Below are 19,982 nucleotides of genomic sequence, written 5' to 3'. Positions count from 1 at the left end.
TATGGAAATCAGCCTCTGAGGAGGAGGAGGAGGCGGAGGAGAGCCGCGGAGCCATTTTGTACTCATTTCAAACTCAGTGTGGGCGAACGCAGCCGCTGCGCGCCGCGGAGACGCTCCGACTATGGACAGCGAGCGTCTTTTCCCCCGTTAAAACTTCACAATGAGGGATAAAAGTAAAACGCGTCCTTGGCAGAGGGAGGGTTAATGCTTGTGCAGAGGACTTTTGGTGAAGTTGAATGGGATTTGGCAGCTTTACGAGCATGGAGTCGCCGATGTGTTGGATTTGGGTCTGTGTCTTGTTCAACGTGCCGCTTGCGGGATGTTTGGAGATGCACCTTTCGGAGACCTTACAGCCCGGAACCGTTTTGGCCAACCTGTCGCTCGGCCCCGGGTGGACTTATAAAATTGACAGGACTTTATCCCCCAAATTTATTCAGAGCTTTTTCCAAGTTGGGAGGCACGACGGGGTGATCCGGCTCTCCCACAAAGTTCAGTGCGCGCACACGCCGAGGAATCCAGCGCCTGTTTATTTGAGAGCCGGTTCCTCAACATCTGGGGACGATATCCTGACACAGTTCAATGTGTTTGTGCACGGCCAGGACTGTTTTATTAAATATAAAAGAAAGAAAGGGTCGGATAAGCCAGACATTGACATTAAACACCTCTTAAAGGTGGACGCGACTTCCTGCTTGCCCGCAGGTAAAGTGCTGCTGAATGTGACTCAAGTGTTGCCTGTCTTTGCGCGGAACGTCGCCTTTGTGCGCTCTGAGTGCTCCGGGAAAAGCTTTGGGGCAGTTATCAGGCATGGGGATTTGTTCCTGACCTCTGACCTGTGCCTGGAGCTCAGAGGGCAGCCTGAAGTGAAGGTGCGCTGCGCCCTGCGCAGCTCCACGGGCCGGCTCTCCGTGCAGCTCAGCCTCACTCTGCTTGCCAGAGCGCTCCCTCATCACGGACAGAAAAAGTCCGGCAAACTGATCCGCAGGGGCAAGAGACAGGCCAACGCGTCTCCTCAGTTCCAGCTCCCCAACTATCAGGTGTCCGTGCCCGAGAATGAGCGTGCGGGCACGCGCGTCATCACTCTGAAAGCTACTGACCCGGATGATGGAGAGGCAGGGAGGCTGGAGTACAGCATGGAGGCTCTGTTTGACAGCAGGTCCAATGACTTTTTTCATATTGATTCTCAAACAGGGAGTATAACAACTATCCAGCCGCTGGACAGAGAGGTGAAAGACACTCACGTTTTCAAAGTCACGGTGACTGACAATGGCACCCCAAAAAGATCTGCTACTTCTTTCCTCACTGTCACTGTGAGTGACACCAACGATCACAGCCCAGTGTTTGAGCAAACTGAGTACCGGGTCAGCATCCGGGAGAACCTGGAAGTGGGCTGCGAGGTCATGACCATCCGAGCCACCGATGGGGACGCTCCCTCCAACGCCAACATGATTTACAAAATTGTGAACGGCGATGGAGTCAACTCTGTGTTTGAAATCGACTCCAGGAACGGCCTGGTCAGGATCAGAGAGCGGCCAGACAGGGAGACCAGGGCCCAGTACCAGCTGATTGTTGAGGCCAACGACCAGGGCAAAGACCCCGGCCCCCGCAGCGCTACCGCCACCGTCAACATCTCGGTGGAGGATGACAATGACAACTACCCACAGTTCAGTGAAAAGAGGTACGTTGTTCAGGTCCCAGAGAACGTGGCAGTCAACACCAAAGTCATCCAGGTGGAGGCTACAGACAAAGACGAGGGCAACAACGGCAAAGTCCACTATAGCATCATCAACGGGAATATTAAAGGACAGTTCTACATCCACTCCCCCACCGGCGTGATCGATGTCATCAACCCTCTGGATTATGAGATGATCCGGGAGTACAATTTACGGATCAAGGCCCAGGACGGAGGCCGGCCTCCACTGATAAATGGCACAGGGATGGTGGTGGTGCAGGTGGTTGATGTGAACGACAACGCCCCCATGTTTGTCAGCACGCCGTTCCAGGCTACCGTGTTGGAGAATGTGGCCATTGGTTACTCTGTGATACACATTCAAGCCATCGATGGAGATTCGGGAGAGAATGCTCGTTTGGCGTATCGCCTCACAGACACCACGCCTGGCTTCCCATTCACCATCAACAACAGCACAGGCTGGATTACAGTGAATGAAGAGCTCGATAGAGAGACCACTGACTTCTACACCTTTGGCGTGGAGGCCAGGGATCATGGGATACCTGTGATGTCCTCCTCCGCCAGCGTCAGCATCACCGTGCTTGATGTCAATGACAACGTGCCCACATTTACAGAGAAGGTCTACTCACTGAAAATAAATGAAGATGCTGTGGTGGGGACCAGCGTGCTGACAGTGACAGCAGTGGACCGGGACATCAACAGTGTTGTGACCTACCAGATCTCTAGTGGGAACACCAGAAACCGCTTTGCCATAACGAGCCAAAGTGGCGGCGGCCTCATCACATTAGCTCTCCCCTTGGACTACAAGCAGGAACGCCAGTACGTCCTGACGGTCACCGCCAGCGATGGAACCCGCTACGACACAGCTCAGGTGTTCATCAATGTCACAGACGCCAACACGCACCGGCCCGTCTTCCAAAGTGCTAACTACCAGGTGATGCTCAGTGAGGAAAAACCGGTGGGCTCCACAGTGGTGGTGATCAGCGCCACAGACGAGGACACGGGGGAAAATGCTCGCATCACGTATGTGATGGAAGATAATGTTCCTCAGTTTAAAATTGACCCAGATACAGGTTCCATCACAACACAGATGGAGATTGATTATGAAGATCAGGCCTCCTACACGTTAGCCATCGTTGCTAGAGACAACGGCATCCCCCAGAAATCTGACACCACCTATGTGGAGATTATCATCCTTGACGCTAATGATAACGCCCCTCAGTTCCTTAGGGATATGTACCAGGGGACTGTATTGGAAGATGCGCCCGTCTACACCAGTGTTCTCCAGATCTCTGCGTCAGACAGAGACGCCGGCTCGAACGGCAGGTTGAGCTACACCTTTCAGGGTGGTGATGATGGAGAGGGGGATTTTTTCATCGAGCCTTATTCTGGTATCATCAGAACTGCTCGCAAACTGGACCGCGAGAACGTTCCTGTGTACAATCTAAAGGCCTTCGCTATAGATAAAGGGGTTCCCCCACTAAAAGCAGCCGTTTCTATCCACGTCATAGTCCAAGACATAAATGACAATGCTCCAGTGTTTGAGAAGGATGAGCTTTTTATCGACGTGGAGGAGAACAGTGCAGTGGGGACCGTTGTGGCCCGTATCACTGCCCACGATCCCGACGAGGGCACCAATGCTCAGATCATGTATCAGATCGTAGAGGGGAATGTTCCTGAAGTTTTCCAGCTGGACATCTTCAACGGCGACCTCGTTGCCCTCACAGATCTGGATTATGAGACTAAAACAGAGTATGTCATCGTGGTCCAAGCCACCTCAGCACCACTAGTGAGCAGGGCCACGGTTCACATACGCCTGGTAGACATGAATGACAATAGCCCTGTGCTGCAGAACTTTGAGATTATTTTCAACAACTATGTCACCAACAAGTCCAACAGTTTTCCATCAGGAATAATAGGAAAGGTACCAGCTCATGACCCGGATGTGTCGGATAAGCTATGGTACAAGTTTGAGTTTGGAAATGAGCTCCATCTGCTGCTGCTGAATGAAGACACTGGAGATCTGAGGTTAAGCAGGGATCTGGACAATGACAGACCCCTGGAAGCCCCCATGACCATTTCTGTCTCAGGTGAGGAGTAAAAATCTTTTTTCGCTCATCTTATTTGCAAGCCGTTTCTTTTTCTGGCTGTTATGTGTCATTACATTCAAACAAGGTGATTTATTGTGTTAAAGACGGAAATTTGCGTCACCACTTGGTGATGCATCATTTAATTTTCTGTTGATAGACTCGGGGAAGGTTTCAGCTCTAGTATTGACTGTATTTGCAGTGAGTGTTTGCTGCAGGCTGTGTGCAGGATCCGGTTGTGCTGCTTCGGTGTTTTGTGTTTGTGTGTGTGTGTGTGTGTGTGATAAATGCATAGTGGTTGGTTTGGGTTATAAAAGAGTGTTATTAACAGGGCGCCCTCATAACTCAACTGCTTTGTTGTAGATATGTGGGTTTGTGTCACAAGTAGGGACTCACTCAGATAGAGCATGCATTTTTACGCTCATGTGCCGCAGCCCCTCATCCCCACCCTCCCCCCACTCAGCACCTATAGGTTACTCTTTGAAGATGCTGAGGATTTTCTGTTCCCGTGTAGGTGAACTACACTACACTATCCCATGATGCCATAAATGGAAAAAAACAAAAAAAATAGATGTTTTTTTTTTTCCCTCACTTGGAACTGAATGAAAGGGACTTTGTTGAAATCCCGAAATTTATTTTGGAAGAGCTTCTGTGCAAGTGTAGATCGGAGGACTTCATGCTATGAGGTCACGCACAAGGAATTTGCGTCTAAGTTGATGTTTTTGAACTACAGAAGCAGACTTTGTTCTTTTAGGTTAAATATTAGACAAATGCAAACACTTAGAAAATTCACACCTAATGATTGCTACAGCACAGCCAAGCAAACACACACATACACACATGCACACGCACTAATTTAGCAAGAAAGCGGATGTGACATTAGTCAGGTAGCTGGACAGGTACAATCAATCTAATATCTTGACATAAAAGCTACATTGTTACACTTTGACAGCTGTGCATTGCCCAACTTTGCTTTCATTCGTTCTTTATTTATTTTTTTTACTCCTTTTTCTTACTCCCCCTCTCTGTGTTAGTTGATCTCTCAAACCCCAAAAGTGGGCAAACAGCCCAACACAACTTGATCTCTCCAGCTCTCGGTGTCACTCTCCCATCACTCCGAGCTGAAGACGCTGCCAGCATGTTGCACACACAATGAACATAAAAACGATTTCCTACAGATCAGGCTGCATCGGGACTAACGCCCAATCACACTTCATAGGTCTCGTGAAGTTATTGTGCTCAAGGTACTTTTGGCACTTTGAGCATTGATGGAATAACTTCAGTGCACCTTGTCATGACTCCGCGCTCTCTGTGGTTCATCAGGCAGTGGAGACCTTTCAGCACGTCTCCCCTTTTCACTCAAGCACTGTTTTTACTGGAGGACTTGTTCCTTCTTCCTTTGTCCAGGACAAAAGGCATGCTCTCCTTTTCAAAATGCTTTATTGCTGTTATAGATGACCTGTGGAGAATCTGAGGAGGCACTGACTGACCACAATAGTAACAGGCCGGATAGCCCTCATTCAGTGCCTCTGCATTCATGTTTGTCAAGAACAGCTGACAGCTCCGGCCGTATCCTTGACAACAGTGACCTTCTGATGGTCCCAAAGGGGGGGTTGTACCTCTTCATTTTATGTAGCCATGTGCACATACAAACACATACACATGCATTAATACGTGGAAGCACGTGCTCATGCACAATTGAACAAATGCACACTTGCATTGAAAAACATCTCAACCCCCCCCCCCGTCTTCCCCTGTCCTGTTGCCTCACCCTGATGTCAAGTGTTAGGTAACCATTACAGCTGATGTCTTGACCCTTTAACCTCGGCCTCTTGGGAGAGGAAAGCCCAGGGCCATTGGAAAGCTAACATCACCCTTAATAAGCACTAAGAGGCTGGACTCTAGTTGCGTCTCTGTCTGACCACTCTCTGACTTCCTTCGCTCCCACATGTTCTGTGGGATAGTTTAGTTTTATTACCTGGTTATGATATGGTGTAGAGACCTTCACACGTTGGCTCGGTCTCCAGAATTTCATGCTTTGACCCAGGAGACCAGTTAGATGAGGTCCAAATTGTTTTAAAGTCAGGGTGAGTTATAGATTTACTACCAAGGTGCCTCAATATATCCAATATAATTCCTAAGAGGAACATTAGAGTATAATGACATTAGGTCTATATAGTTGCTCTTTTGCAATACAGCTGTTGCAGCCCATAATTTTGATGCTACTGTTGGTGCTCTTTCTCTTTGAAGCTTTTCAGGTCATCATCATTTTGAATCTAATCTCATTATCTGTAGATCCGTTTGAATGCATTCTAACTTTTCTCAGGACCCCTTAGATTTTCAGGTTTTTCTTATTTGGACCTGTGGAAAGACCACTCACATCAACACTGACATCTGTTCATGGGGGAGGAAATTGATCAGCATGCATTAAAACCATCTTTCCGCATTAATCCTGATTAATGGACAAAAGTCCATTGATTAATGGATTACAGCAGGCATTGGTTTGTTGTTTCTGGAAAGGGCCCTCAAGCAAGGAGATTAAGAGTTTAAAAAAAGACACAATTTTCTCTTTGCGCCCTCCTTATCCAAATACCTATCTGAATCTGTGCACTTTTTTGCAGAGGTGCTTTTTATTCTGGTGAGCAGAGCCTGAGAATGTTTCCTGAGCGCTCTGCTGTGACACAAGAAGGCCCTGATAACTCTCCTGAGATACTCGTTTAACGCACTGTGCTAGCCACAACACTGTTCTCTGTCCTCGTTCTCCATCCCCCTCTGCTTGTGTGTGTGTGTGTGTGTGGTTTGATAGCTAAGGGTTCTCATTGTAAGAGCTCTTATCTGAGCTTGTTAAATTTCACTAAGACAAGGGAGGAACAGTATTTCAGTGCAATACAGCTTCATCCCTCCTCTCGTTACATACTTAATTTCGTTTTAATTAATTTCAATTTCAATGGGTGTTGTTGACATTGTGCATGTCCCTGAATAATAAAAGCAACAGAAAAGCTGGACTCTGCCAGATTTGCAGTTTCCTGCTCGTTGTGGTGAACTAGAAACACTTAAATCACAATTCCAACAGTTTGTTGCTGTCAATATTACACAATGAAACCAGCTGGCTCATAGCCAAATCTGACAGTCAGACCTATGACCTAAAGCCAAAAGTTACCAACAGTTGGCAGACTTCTGGTGTTAGTAAGTTCAGGCTGTCAGCAATCCAGATAATTGGTGATTTCCTGAAGTACTGATAAAAGGGAAGCTTGATTCTAATCTTACCTGCATGGGCCTTTGACCGTTGGAGAATATTGTCTGGGTTCATTTCAGGTGCTAAAAGATGAAATCCTTAATTTTATAAATTGACCCCAAGGAGCTAATCTGAGCTGATTCAGTCAATGGCTGCTGCACAAGCGTTCATTGTCAAAGTGCTGATTTCTGCAAACAAAAAACAAGCAGCATGTTACATGTGACACAGATTGTTGAATTAGCCACTTTGAACACGGGTTGGAAAAGAGAGCACAAACATGTGAATGGTGATGTTTTTTGTTTTTTTTTTTGTTTTTTTGGGCCGGGCAGGAAAGCCTGATCGCCTACTGTATGTTTCTACTATTCAGTTAGACAGCTGTGGCTGTTTTCTGCTTCCTAATCCAGAAAGCATCATCCAGTATGCTCTTGGGATTTTTTTTTTCTTCCTTTAAACCCTGATAGGTGGAGTTTAAAAAGCAAATGTTTAAGCGTGCATGGACTGGACTGTGTTATATCACTCACTAGTGCAGCACAGCAGATAGAGACTTAAATGATTAGGAATGATTGATGCTAAATCATCTTTTTCCACCCAGGCTCTGATCTTTTTCTTTACCTTAGGTGAGTGGGGTGACATGCTGCTACATGCACTCATACACACAACCACCTCCCCCGTCCCTCCCTCCTCTCTGTCCTCCCCCTCTTTTTCCCCATGGGGCTTTGGCTGAGCTTCCCTGCCTTTGCTTTGGCCCTTAATCCTGTTCAAGGAGTCGCATAGCTCAGCTTTTCAACATTTCTCTTCTTATCAGCCCCCCCTCCATACTCACTTTCTCATTCCCAATACACACTTTCTCTGTCCTCTTGCACTATACATAATTAGATTTCTACTGTGACACAGGAACTTCAGCTTTGTGCTTCTTTTGAATCCAGGCAGAGATAAAATGCTATCTGCTTATGTACTCGCTCGACCTTTCAGACCACTTCAAATATTCCTATGAAAACCGCAGTTCATCACTGATGAAAAAAGAAAACTCTTCATTATGAGGCACAATTATACTTGTGCAATCCACTGTTGATTATAGGGCGTGATATGTTGCTCCTTTTTGTGGCTTTTCATTTACTGTATTGAGCCAGATCTGACAAGAAACCTCCCTCTTTCCTCCATCCCATATCCTTGGCATGCTTAAAGCCTCGAATTTATTTGGCCCTGATATATTGTGCCACATTTGTATTGAGGAACACATATTTGGAAAAGCAAATTACTACCTTTATGAGTCATTGCACAAACCCTACTCCTTTTCCAAGTAATCACCAAGAGAAATGTGACTCCACACTAGAGCCCAGGTGTGGCAGTGATGCATAGACGATAATGCCATGAGACCTCTCACCTGTGTGATCAAAGCAGGACATGGAGTTTTAGCACGCACAGTTAACGGTGAGAAATGACCCGTACCCCTCTACAAGACTTTTGACCCCCATGCTGACGGATGGAGCAGAAAGTGAAAGGAGTCAGGGGGTGTGTTCAGATGAGAGATGTTGTCTTAGTGTGTGTAGTAGTGTGGCATTGCACACAAATTCACTCTCAGCGCTATGTCACGTTAATCATATAGCCAAAGTCAACAAAGTGTGCATATTCTCCAAAGTTTTCTTCTTTTTACAGAGATGTCTGTGATAGCGCTTTATCCGTAAGACAAAATAGCCTGATCAAGGTTAAATCAATATCAGTGGAGTGTTGCAGTGTTGTAACTTTGCTCACATTGTGTGTCTGTGTTTGTGTCATGTGCCTGCAGCTTGTATGTTTTCCTCCAGTATGTGTGTGTGAGATATGCTGCCATTCCCAGGCCTGGCACTCTCAGTAACTGATATCTGGGGATCCCATTCATTCCTAAGATATCACACACACTGCTGGTTTTAAACTTTGCCCCTCGCCACATTCCCCCACCGACTCCTCCCTCCTTCCTCTGATCCTCTCACCCTCAGCCTCATTGTCTCCCCTGGCAGTGTCAAGTCAGACCCAATGGGTGCAGTTTCTCCTGCATCCCTAAATAATGTGCAATAAGAATTCAGAACTTGTCTTCTGCAGCTGCATGAATTCCAGTTGAAATGAAAAATGTGTCCCTTCCCCAAATACGAAATTATTAAAGAGTATTAGTATCTCTGAAATAAAATTTAAAGACATACTTTGACATTTTGACACTTGCTTTTATGCCAAGAATTAGATGAGAAGATTGAAACTGTGTGTGCAATTTTCTCTTGACTGAAACTTTTCCTTTAAGACACTTAGCTTAGCTAATATTTGAATTGTTGAAACCTCGACATCCATGGTGAATGAGCGGAGAACTCTTTCAGGTGTAATAACAAAGTTGGTGTGTCCATGTTTCTGTTAGTTTGCTCAGTGAGTGAGAAAAGAATCACATTCGTGTGTTGTCATCTTTAAGCTTTAATGAATGTCTGTTAGGTGTGTGTGTGTGTGTGTAGCTGTGTGTGCCTCCAGGCTGTAGTCCAGAGTTTAAAGCGTAAATACCATGGGATCAGGATTGGTCACTGTTCGACTCCACTGATGTTTTAACGCTCAATTACAGGCTAGAGTGAGGGAGGAAGGTCTTTATGGATTTTCACCTGTCTGTCACTGCCTGTTAGAAGCAGTATGGACCCACAGGGACTGGGGGACAGGTTGGACGCCCCTCCCAGTCCTCCCAGTCCTCCCAGTTCTTCCTTTTAATTTGTGTGGAAAATGACTGAAGTGACTTATTTTACAAAAGGGAGGATTGCAGTTTTCACACTTGACTCCTTTTTTTTTTTATTTTTTTGTTCCATTAACTTTTAACTCTGTTGCGCCTGTCCACCTTTTTGCCTTTTGAGCCATCTTTTCCTCTCACACACTTAATCCATACGCTAACGTCTTAAAGTCAGCCGGAAATCTCTCTTAAGTGTGACGCTGCGTTCTGTCGCTGGCCCGAAAAGTAAGCTACAAAGCGTGGTGTCTTCCCATCATGCAAGTGATTGCTGTTGAGATTTCAAAGAGGTGCTGTTTGTTTGCAAACACCTTTGCCTCGAGCTGGGGTAGAACAAGGCAAACGGGCAAAAGTAGGGAGGGTGTTTGCAGTGGGCGGCCTGGTGCTTTTGCTCTTCCATGTGATTGCAAATTTGACTATATTGTTGTAATTTTATTGTGTGTAAGTGTTGATCTGTGGTTTTTATGATGCAGGACAGCAATTTCACCACTCGTACTCCAACAGATCTTGGGTGTTGGAAGGCAAGTATTTGATTGTAACCTGACACGCCTCTCACTTTTTCGTTCTTATTCATTCTCTCACTCGGACAGCACAATGCTTTTCTTTGTAAGCCTAATAAAGGAGGCAGGAGAAGCGTCGAGGCTCGCCGGCGGCTTCCGAGTGTGACATTACATGCATCATGATGTGTGATGACCCAGCTGCAGGAATGTTAAGTGGTGCTGGAGGTTGTGTTAGTATTTCGATTCGGTCAGAGTTAATGACAGCGAGGAGCGAAGAGCAGTTGGCTTCTTCCTCCACTGTTATTGTTGGGCAGTGTCTGCACCGCAGGGCTTCATGCTCAGTTACTAATTGTGGCTCATATCTGATTTTTTTTTTTTTTTTTTTGGATGTATTTTAGGATACCTGAAGGGACCTGCATGACAAACTGACAGTGAAATCTAAAGACGTGGTAGCTGATGAATAATAAAAGACGTCATGTTTTTATACCTGTTGCTGCATCGCCGTTTCTCTGCTTTTGGCTCTCTCTACTTTGTTGTGTCTCCTTGTTGTCCAAACCAACTCCGGCTCAGGGAAACTGCTCCAGGGCCAAGTTATGACAACGGCCTCATGTGACTGACGTGACATCTACTTGTTGTCGAAGCAACACTGACAAATTTAGACTTGAACATTGATGTGTGGGTTGCATGCCAGGAGGTCAGATTTATACTATATCCATGTGTGTGGGTAGAAAAGGTCATGTGATTTTACTCAACTTTTGACCTTTTATACCAATTAAAAAACTTCAGGTCACACATGAGGGTAAAAAAATAGTTGGGCTTCTTTGATTGGAAAAGTTTACCTTTTTACTCTAAAACAGATACAACCTTTAGTTCCATCACTGACCTTTTAACTATGAAGAGGCCCGACTTCACTTTGAGTTGCCCAGACTGGTCGTCAGTCTAGACTTAAGACCAAAGGGTCCCTATAATGATGAATGGCGTGCCTGAGGAGATAAAACCAATAATGTCAGTGCAGTTAGCTTGCTGAAAATTAGAAACATAACAGAGTTAGAGGTTCAGCTTCACCCAGGGCAGGAACAACAGATAGAGTGGACACATGGCTCCAACTGCAGTGCACTTAACGGTGGCCTTTCTCTTACATATAGCCATTTTAGCACAATGACCAAGAGTCCTAAGTTACTTATTAGCAGCCACAAAACTGTATTATAAGTGTGTGTGATTTATATAACACGTTTTCACCTCAGTATGAAGTTAGCTCCTGTACTCCTAGATAATTACTGATCACTGATGGTGATTTTTTTCATTTATAGCTGTACCAGGCAAACCTTTTTTTTTTTTTTTTTTTTTTAATTAAACAAATGAGATGCAACATTTTTATGTGTTCTGGCTAAACTAGCTGTCCAGTCATGACACAGGTCTGGCTACAGCTTCGTATTTAGTGGACAGATATGAGAGCGGTCTCAATCTTGTTAAGTTTTAGCAAGACGTGGTTTCCCTAGATGTTGATTTCATGTGTGTGACACTCACACCCACTCATTTAAACCCAGTTTTAACTTTTAAAGTTCACGTACTTGGCCGCTGGGTATGTACTGTGCCCCCTTTGTTCTAATCCTGCCTCACTTCAGAACTTCTGTCCCACACTGTAACTTCATATAGGAGCAACCATAGCTCTCTATGTAATAGTCCTGTGTGCATTGCGTTGGACTTCGATGCTTTCAGCTATTGAAACTTGGCATTGGCTTTGACAATGTAGGAATTAGGATGAAATGTCAAACGGCTAAAATGGATTGAGTTCCTGGCACAAACCGACTCATTGTTAGTTTAATGTTGAATGCTTATTGCTCAATAGTAATCCCAGGAAAAACTTGCCCTCCTGCAGAAATGCAATTGTTGATACAAGCTGTGACACTGGGGCAGAAAGACACGAGTATTAAATGTATATAACACCAGATGAAAAAAAAAAGGGGGGGGGGGGCCAGAATAGCTTTTCAACTGTAGGATTTGATTAAAACTCCACATATCTCCTGAAAACCGACACCGTCCCATAATTGCTTGATTGGGTTTTAGCACTGATCCTCTGCCAGTGTGTTGATCTTGGACTCAACAGAAAGACTTCATGCCAGACTGTGTTCACAGAGGTGTCAGTTTTAGCCTTTCCCCTTCAGCCAGAGAAGGAGCTGGTGACAGGTGTAATCTTGACAGTTAATAGCTTGTGGGTGGGAACTTGTTGATGCACGCTCTGCTCTCAAAAGTCTTGTCCCCCTTTTTTGTCTTTGTTAGTCAGATGGCGCTTGGGATCCTCAAAACACTATCATTTGATTAGTTGTGTATACCTTACAGGTGGTGACGCTGCATCTATAGTTTGCTCAGCTCTTGTCTTCCTCCGTAAGGTGTACTGATGTTGTTGGCACCCTGATAGACAGCTATGCTTGCAGTCTAATTCCCAAGCCTTTAATTACAGAGGGTGGTATTTCTTCAAGTGCACACAGTACAAGCTGCCTCAGCTCACCATATAAATTGCAGCTTGTTCCCAAGTTTAGTTAGTTAAAGTGTAATTTAAGGGAAAGTTTATTTTTCGCCACACTAGTTGGGTGGATCCAGTAATAACAGATTTTATCGGCTGGTTCCCACCAAACTGAATTTTCTTGCCGAGTTTTGGATGGATGATTGCAAAATTTGGGACATACATTCATGAAAAAAGCTAAAACTAAAACAGTTTACATTGTAAACAATCAGGCTATGCATCAATAAGCAGGCATTGTCAGCGTGAGCATTTCAGCACCTCGGTGTCTAAGTATAGCCCAACGGTATGATTGTAGACTTTTACTCGCTGAAAGAACAATACTTAAATACTCACTGTCTGCGCTGTTTAGGACTGACAACCCTATCTTAGATTTTGATCTTAATTATGACCAAATATGCCTTGGGGAATATTTGTGTTTTATGACCTTTTGTGTGCCTGTTAAGTCCTTTGAGTAGAAATCTTTCCCCTCCTGGGGGTCAACCACAGAAAGATGCAATGTCTTGCTCATGGGCGCGACCTGTATATTTACTGTCACTAAGGGTTTTGAACCTTGACTTAGAGGATTCAAAACTGATTTTGGGATACCCCTGTCTGTCTGGTATGTCAGACAGACAACTGCTGTCATCATGAGTGTCAGGTTATAATGTCCTGACAGCATCTTTCTCATTTTCTAGTTGTTGTTGGGGGGGGCAAATACATGTGTGAGCATAGATTTGTGCGTGAACAGAATGCAAATGTGTATTTGTGAATGGACCTGGAACACTTGAATGTACAGAGTAAGGACGGATACTGTGGCATTAGCAGTCAAAGCGTACACCACACCCTGGGTCATACTTGGCTCCTACTGGCGGAGCGGCTTAGGCCTCTGTAAGCATTTCAAAAGAACAGACTAAGGCATGTGGATTAAAGGTTTGTGTGTTTTCGCCAGCGCTCCAGGCTTTATCTTTTAACAGAGTGAAAGACACTGACACATAGATGCAGACAGAGGAAGCTCGGAGGTGTATTAGGTTTGTGCTTCCTTTTAATGGGACGTCAAGGTGCTCCTTTTGAACCGGGGCGTCCTCCTGTTACATTAGGATAGGATGGCCCATGCGCATACAGAGGGACACATAAAAACAGCAGCATGCATTTGCAGTCACACAGGCACTCAGAGGTATAGTCGCGCCTTGCTGTCACACACGATCCAGTAAATAGACCAGCTGTGGACTTTGCAACGGCCCGACATCTTCCCCTGGAGTGTTAAGACCAAGTTTCACACAAAGATCCCTTCCACCTTTTATATGTGACACAAAAACCTCTTCACCCTCCCAAAATGTCTTCAGTTACACGTGCATCAAAGTTAAAGCCACTTTATCCTTCAGCGGCGGCTTTAACAGAGAAACGTAGAAATCCAGAATATAATTTTTGGGGAAATTTTTTTTTTTTTTTTTTTTTTTTTTCCCTTCGGCTTGTTGGCACATTAATGTAAAACTCTGGTTTTCATGAGAGATCCAGTTCCTAAGTGTTAAACTGGTCGTTTGTAATTAGACAAAGTGTGTCGTCTGCGCATCTGAGGACATGCTGTTCTTAGTTTTAGGTGTTGAGGGAGGGATATGGCTAACACCGCAGGTGTGGAGTGGAACCAGGATTCACAATGATTCTCTTTGTCTGTGTTTGTCCCATGTAATGTTTAAAAATGACACACTTTCTGCTTTCTTCCCTTCAACTGCCCCTTATCAAATTACAGACTGGGTTTGTTTCTGTTTGTCTGCAAGAGTTGTGCGTGTCTGTTTCATCAAGTTAACGGTCAGATGTGCTTCTAATACAGTAATCAGATCAGCAAAAAGGATTTTTTATTTATTTATTTATTTTTTTTGACTGTAAACTTCAGTGACCTGAGTGACCTTCACGTGATTTCATCTCTCATTTTGTTTCTCTTTTCCATTCAGTGTCAGTACTGATGCACTGCAACTAAGTGGGATGTTGGCCAGCACTACTTGAACTTGTACCATTGCCTTAGTCTAGGCCATTTGCCAAATCCCGACCCTGTCCGAATGCTGTCAGAGACTGATGGCGGCACTTGCGGTCTTTTATCAGACGCTCCCTGATAGTGTACTGAAGTGTACTGACCGGCCGCTGAGCACTCACCCCATAACTCTTTCCGGGATCCTTTAAAATGCTGCCAGAATTGGTTCCCACCCTGCTTTGGCTGGCCATCAGTTCTTAACAGAGTCATTACGCTGTACTAATGCTTGGCTTGCATATGGCTGCTTAGCAATAAGACAGACGGGTAGCAGTTTCAAGAAAGAGGTGTGTAGTTTCTGCTGTTACCGCTCCGCCAAACATGACATTTAAGCCACTTGGTCATAAATTAGAAGATCTGCATTTTTCTGTCAAAGTCAGAAAGTGTCATCAGCTTAATGTCTGTTTTCTGTCAGGTCAGAAAATTGGCTGATGAAGCGATCCATGTTCAGGGGTCATGACCTCTGATAATGGTAATTTCACCTCTGGCCCCCAAGAGGTCACACGGACTAAGTAGAGGGCCTGGGCTGTGGCAGCTGGGGCCTCGGTGGCTTTAAACACAGGTCTTATCTGAGGTAACGGCCCCCTTATTGCAGGGTCATCTGCACAGTCGCTCTGCTGTACTGGTTTTGTCTCATAGATACTGTCAGGGAAGAGACATCCACGACTGGTTTCATCAAACCATCGTTCACACATGAGCAACAGGCATAACGGGATATTTCATTTAGAGTCACTACTCCTACTCCAACCTCCCACTTTTGTTAATTGTAGGCAGGGAAAGCTTTTGTCAGGGAGTTCAAACAACATATTTGCTTGTCGGTTTCATCACTATATTGATTTCTATATGTTATAATGATTTACTTAATTATGTACGTGTTCATTTTAGATAAGTAAAATTTCTCTTACAGCTCCTTCCCTGGAGGTTTGTATTTAAAAGGGTATTAAGACAGACAAAAAACAAAGATGTGTGTGGGATGGAGGCCTTTTTTTCCCCTTTCTATTGGCAGATGATTACTCATCAAGCTTCAGTGTGTGTGTGACTGATTCTGTGCAAACTATTGAGGTTAAGATTTGTGCGATAGTTGCTGTTAATTCGCAATGTAGGTCCAAGTGATAATTAATAAGTTCCACTAATAATTTTAGTTGTGCTATTTCTGCAAACCAGTTCATAATCAAACACAAAGATATCATTCTTGACAACATAAGATACAACTGCTGTGCTACTGGATGAGACATTTAGACTCAAAATGTGCAGAGTTAATGGTTGCACCTAAATAATAATTCACATCCCAGAATAATGTTTTACAGGTTTGTGTTTTTGTGTGTATGAGGAAATTCTCTTTCAGAGCTGTTTAGCTTTAACTAAACTGCGCAGTGGAGAAAGGTGGTGAAGCCACGGCAGGTCGACGATTCACCCTAACACGCCCACAGTTCAGACCAACGGAAATGGAGCTGACAGTCAAGAGTCAGATTTTTCATTTGCATGTCAGGTCCATGCACACAATCCTGTCCTCAGTCTCTGTTTTTTACATGTCAAAAGTGTCAGCTTGCTCCCGCCTTTAAATGCTGATAGACTTTCCCCAGCTGGCCAGTAGCTTTGTGTTGTAGGTGTGAAGCGATTGTCTCGGGGTGTTTAGAGTCACACTGGTTGTAATGGGTTTACAGGACACAGCATTTCAATAGAAACTTCAGCGTTTCAGTGGAAACCCGTTATTGCTGGGATCAGTGAGGGGTTGAGAACTTTAAAGCCAGTTTCTCTGGGCCATGACTGGTTTGTGACACTGAAAATCCAGTTGGTCTTTTTATAGCTTGAAGAATAAATGATCACCTTGTTTGCTTTCCGTGGGCCTCCTAATTTAAAATGCCTAACTGGTGTGTAAACGGAGCTTGTTACTGACATTACATGAGGCTTCAGTGGAGCCTGTGACCTTATAATGTGAGCTCTTGGTGCTGATGGTTTTTACAGGATTAGGACGCCTCCATTTTTAGAGGGTTTTTATGAGCGAGAGGCCCCCTTTGGTAAAGTGACATGGATCCTGAGAGCTTGGTCTTTGGGTAATTCTTGAGTTATTGACAATACTTCTGATGACACAAGTAGTCTGGTGAGGGTAAAGCTATGATACCCCCCCCCCCCCGGACGCCCCCCAGTTCCAACCATCTGAATGATGTGAGGAATGAGTTAGTTCAGCTGCAGAGACCAGTGCTCACAGACTCCTTTGCTGAGGGTCCAAAGCTGACAGCTGGCCCTCCATGCCTGGCATCCTCTTGCTCACAGCTGCCCTCCTACACATTCACCTATACTATTAAACTTACTTTGGATGGTATTGGTTAAATACAAGGGATGGATTCTGGGTGAAATGTTATTGACCAAAAAGTGTATTTTACTTTTACATGAGTGTGAATCTAAATGTAGTCTAAAATGTAGTCCTCAGATTATCTATTCGTGGATCAGTGACTTAATCAAAAACTTTTGATTTGTCTATTCTCTCTTTTTTTTTTTTTTTTAAAAGCAAAACTCAAAACCAAATGCGCACATTTCAGCCTCTCCAATGTGACAATCAAGGGTTTGTCTTCTTTCTTTTTTTTATTAGTTTTTATAATTTTTAGTTTATTATAAACATGTTATCTTTGAAGTAGTCTGAAAACATTACCGTTTGCTCTGGCAACTTGCAATGGACATTTTTCTTGGCGTGTATCTGAGTAATAAGATAAATAGTACCTTAATGTGCAATATATACATTCAGGGTGGGTTGTTGTTCATCAACAAACGGATGAACCAACATGCCATAAATACATTTACATACATATATCCTGCACATGGACTGTCCAGGCACGTGCAAGCAGTATTCAATTTTGTACCTGACTTGTGTCAGATCGTGTGTTCACACTGCTGTTATCAACATAGTAGGTTTGTGGTCTGCGGCACTCAAACTATCAGGTCAGGTTTCACTGGTTGTTTAGTATAAAAAGAAGTAAAAAGAAGTTACTTACATTGCGGCTGTATTTGTGATTTGCGTTTAAATGACGCACACTACATGGCGCATGCCTATGTGTAGATGACACACTGATATGAGTAGAGGCCTGTCAGTCTTGTAAGACAGCATCCATAAATGAAGAGAGGAAATTTGTGGTTCGTTGTGGTTTTGCTTCAGGGGGAAATTGGTTCATTGCTGTGGTTGTCATCCATTTCCACACACACATAGAGATGTACACATCTATTGTACACAGTCAGCCCTTTTTAATCCCATACTCGCTTTCTGTAGTCAGTCAGTCAGTGGGGTCCAGAAGGCTGCAGGGTTGATAAAGGGGAAATGGCCTATTATTAAGAAGGCGATGACAGAAGCCGTGGGCAGACATCAAACATGACATACCTCAGGCATTGCGTGAGTGGCGCTTTCCTTTATAGCACCTTATTACCCTTGTTTTTTTAAATCCAGTCCAGTTATCTTACATCAGTTACTCTGGCTTGAATTTGTTGAAATTGTCTGAGTCGGTTTTCAATGTTTATTCCAACATTTTTATTTATAGCCTCTTTTATCTTGGTGCTTTACTGGCTGACTTTCCACACAGATCACATCTAACCTTGCTCAACGACAACAATCTGAAGCAAGTTAAAGAAACAGAGTGGAAGACTTGTTTACCCATGGAGCTCACAAAGTTTGGATTTCCATAGAAACATCTAAGTTAGCAGGACGTTCTGTAAATCAAGTCATTATGTTGGATTATATTTATTCATAGCTGGACTAGCATGGCTTTGGGAATGAAAATGATGCCTTTGGTGTCTAGTTAGGTCTGACGTTTTTTTAATCGAAGAATATTATGTAGATTGAAATGTTGCACTTGTTGTCCAATGTTGCAGAATGTGTGCCTGTTCGCGTGCTTGTGTAGTATGAACCTAAAGATTTATTAGGCACCTTTTTCTACAACTATACAATAAGCAGTTTTCAGCCCCTCTAGTAATGAATTCTCTAGAAAATTGCAGACATCTCGCCAGGATTATATCACATCTGTTTAACCCGACAAAGAGAAGCAATGGAGAACATATCAATCTCTTTCTGACATACACATTTGTTTGTATCATGCCAGGAATCATGTCTTGGACGTCTTTCACAGACTTCTCCTACTTAATAATCTCCACATTCCAGGCTCCACCACAGGAATGGCTTCACCTACGAGCAAAACCAAGAAACATCCATACAATTCAACCGAGAGCTCCTTATAAATGCGTGCATGCGTGTACGCTCACGCTTGTGCAAATACGTGCACTGCGCGTTCAGCATTATATCTTCAAATAACCACTCAAAAATGGTACAACTGAGCAAATTGAGGCGCATAATACAACATTCCCATCCTCCTCCTCCCCCCCGTCAGCAATTTTCATACACACTCAAACACCCTTAGATCCTTCTCCTCCTCTCTTTCCTGCTCTTGAAGGCGTCAAAACATGTCATAACAGAACCCATAAACTTTTGTAACCATAATTTTTGTGAAGAGTAGAAATATTCTGCATTTGTGATTGATTGAGGGTAAGACAGTAATTCATGGGACTATTAAAATTTTTCTCTTTGGGGGTCGACTGAATATCTGTGTGATGCTGGGACATGTACCTGCAAGTTGAGCTGAAGACATGCTTTGCTGTTTCCCTACAGAATTGCAGGAGACAGTAATTTAAAGTGCCAAGTATCATGTTGGGTCCTACAAATGATGAAGCTGAAGTGTTATCATACCATTTTGAGGATGTTTGGGCAGACTGTGAGGACAATCTGAATCTGAACATTGCAGTCTTGTAGTGCCGGAATAAACAGACACACATTGTAGTGGGGAAAGCGGAACCAGTGATTTGTCTCTTAACAACATAAATGTAATTGATGATGAAGTAAAAATGCATTTTTCCCGTAAAATAGCATGTCTTCATTGCCAGGGTGTCCTAAGTCCAACGGCCCCCCTTCAAATAAGAAATTTTTATAGGCTATACCATTCACTGGCAGTAATTACTGCATCAATTTAAGTTAGGAATGCTGTCGATTTGTCAGAAATTACCTGGACCACCCATGATAAATCTACAGTGTGAGGTAATGTGGTGTCAAATATATGTCCACCAGCCAATAATGCTTTTTTTTCTGCTTTCTTGATGGATTCTGCAACATCTTTGGTGTTTGGTGTGGGTCACCATTAAATATCAGTAACTTATAATGGTTTTATTGTATTGATTCAGTA

The 19,982-nt window shown here is 43.9% G+C and overlaps 1 protein-coding gene across 2 annotated transcripts in view; it reads left to right on the top strand.

The window, feature by feature from the left end:
• The first annotated feature begins 8 nt into the window (after positions 1–8).
• The window catches only part of celsr1a (cadherin EGF LAG seven-pass G-type receptor 1a), a 78,601-nt gene continuing 58,627 nt past the window's right edge, over positions 9–19,982 (top strand). The window contains exon 1 of one of the 2 annotated variants that reach the window (XM_029494789.1): positions 9–3,777. In XM_029494789.1, the coding sequence (XP_029350649.1) occupies positions 237–3,777 (3,541 nt within the window). In that variant the 5' untranslated portion in view covers positions 9–236. The remainder of the gene's footprint in view (positions 3,778–19,982) is intronic. The other variant, XM_029494790.1, reaches the window with a different exon arrangement.

The sequence above is a fragment of the Echeneis naucrates genome, chromosome 23, assembly GCF_900963305.1.
Source record: "Echeneis naucrates chromosome 23, fEcheNa1.1, whole genome shotgun sequence".
In the NCBI taxonomy this organism is placed as follows: domain Eukaryota; kingdom Metazoa; phylum Chordata; class Actinopteri; order Carangiformes; family Echeneidae; genus Echeneis; species Echeneis naucrates.
This window is presented reverse-complemented; position numbering and strand designations above follow the sequence as displayed.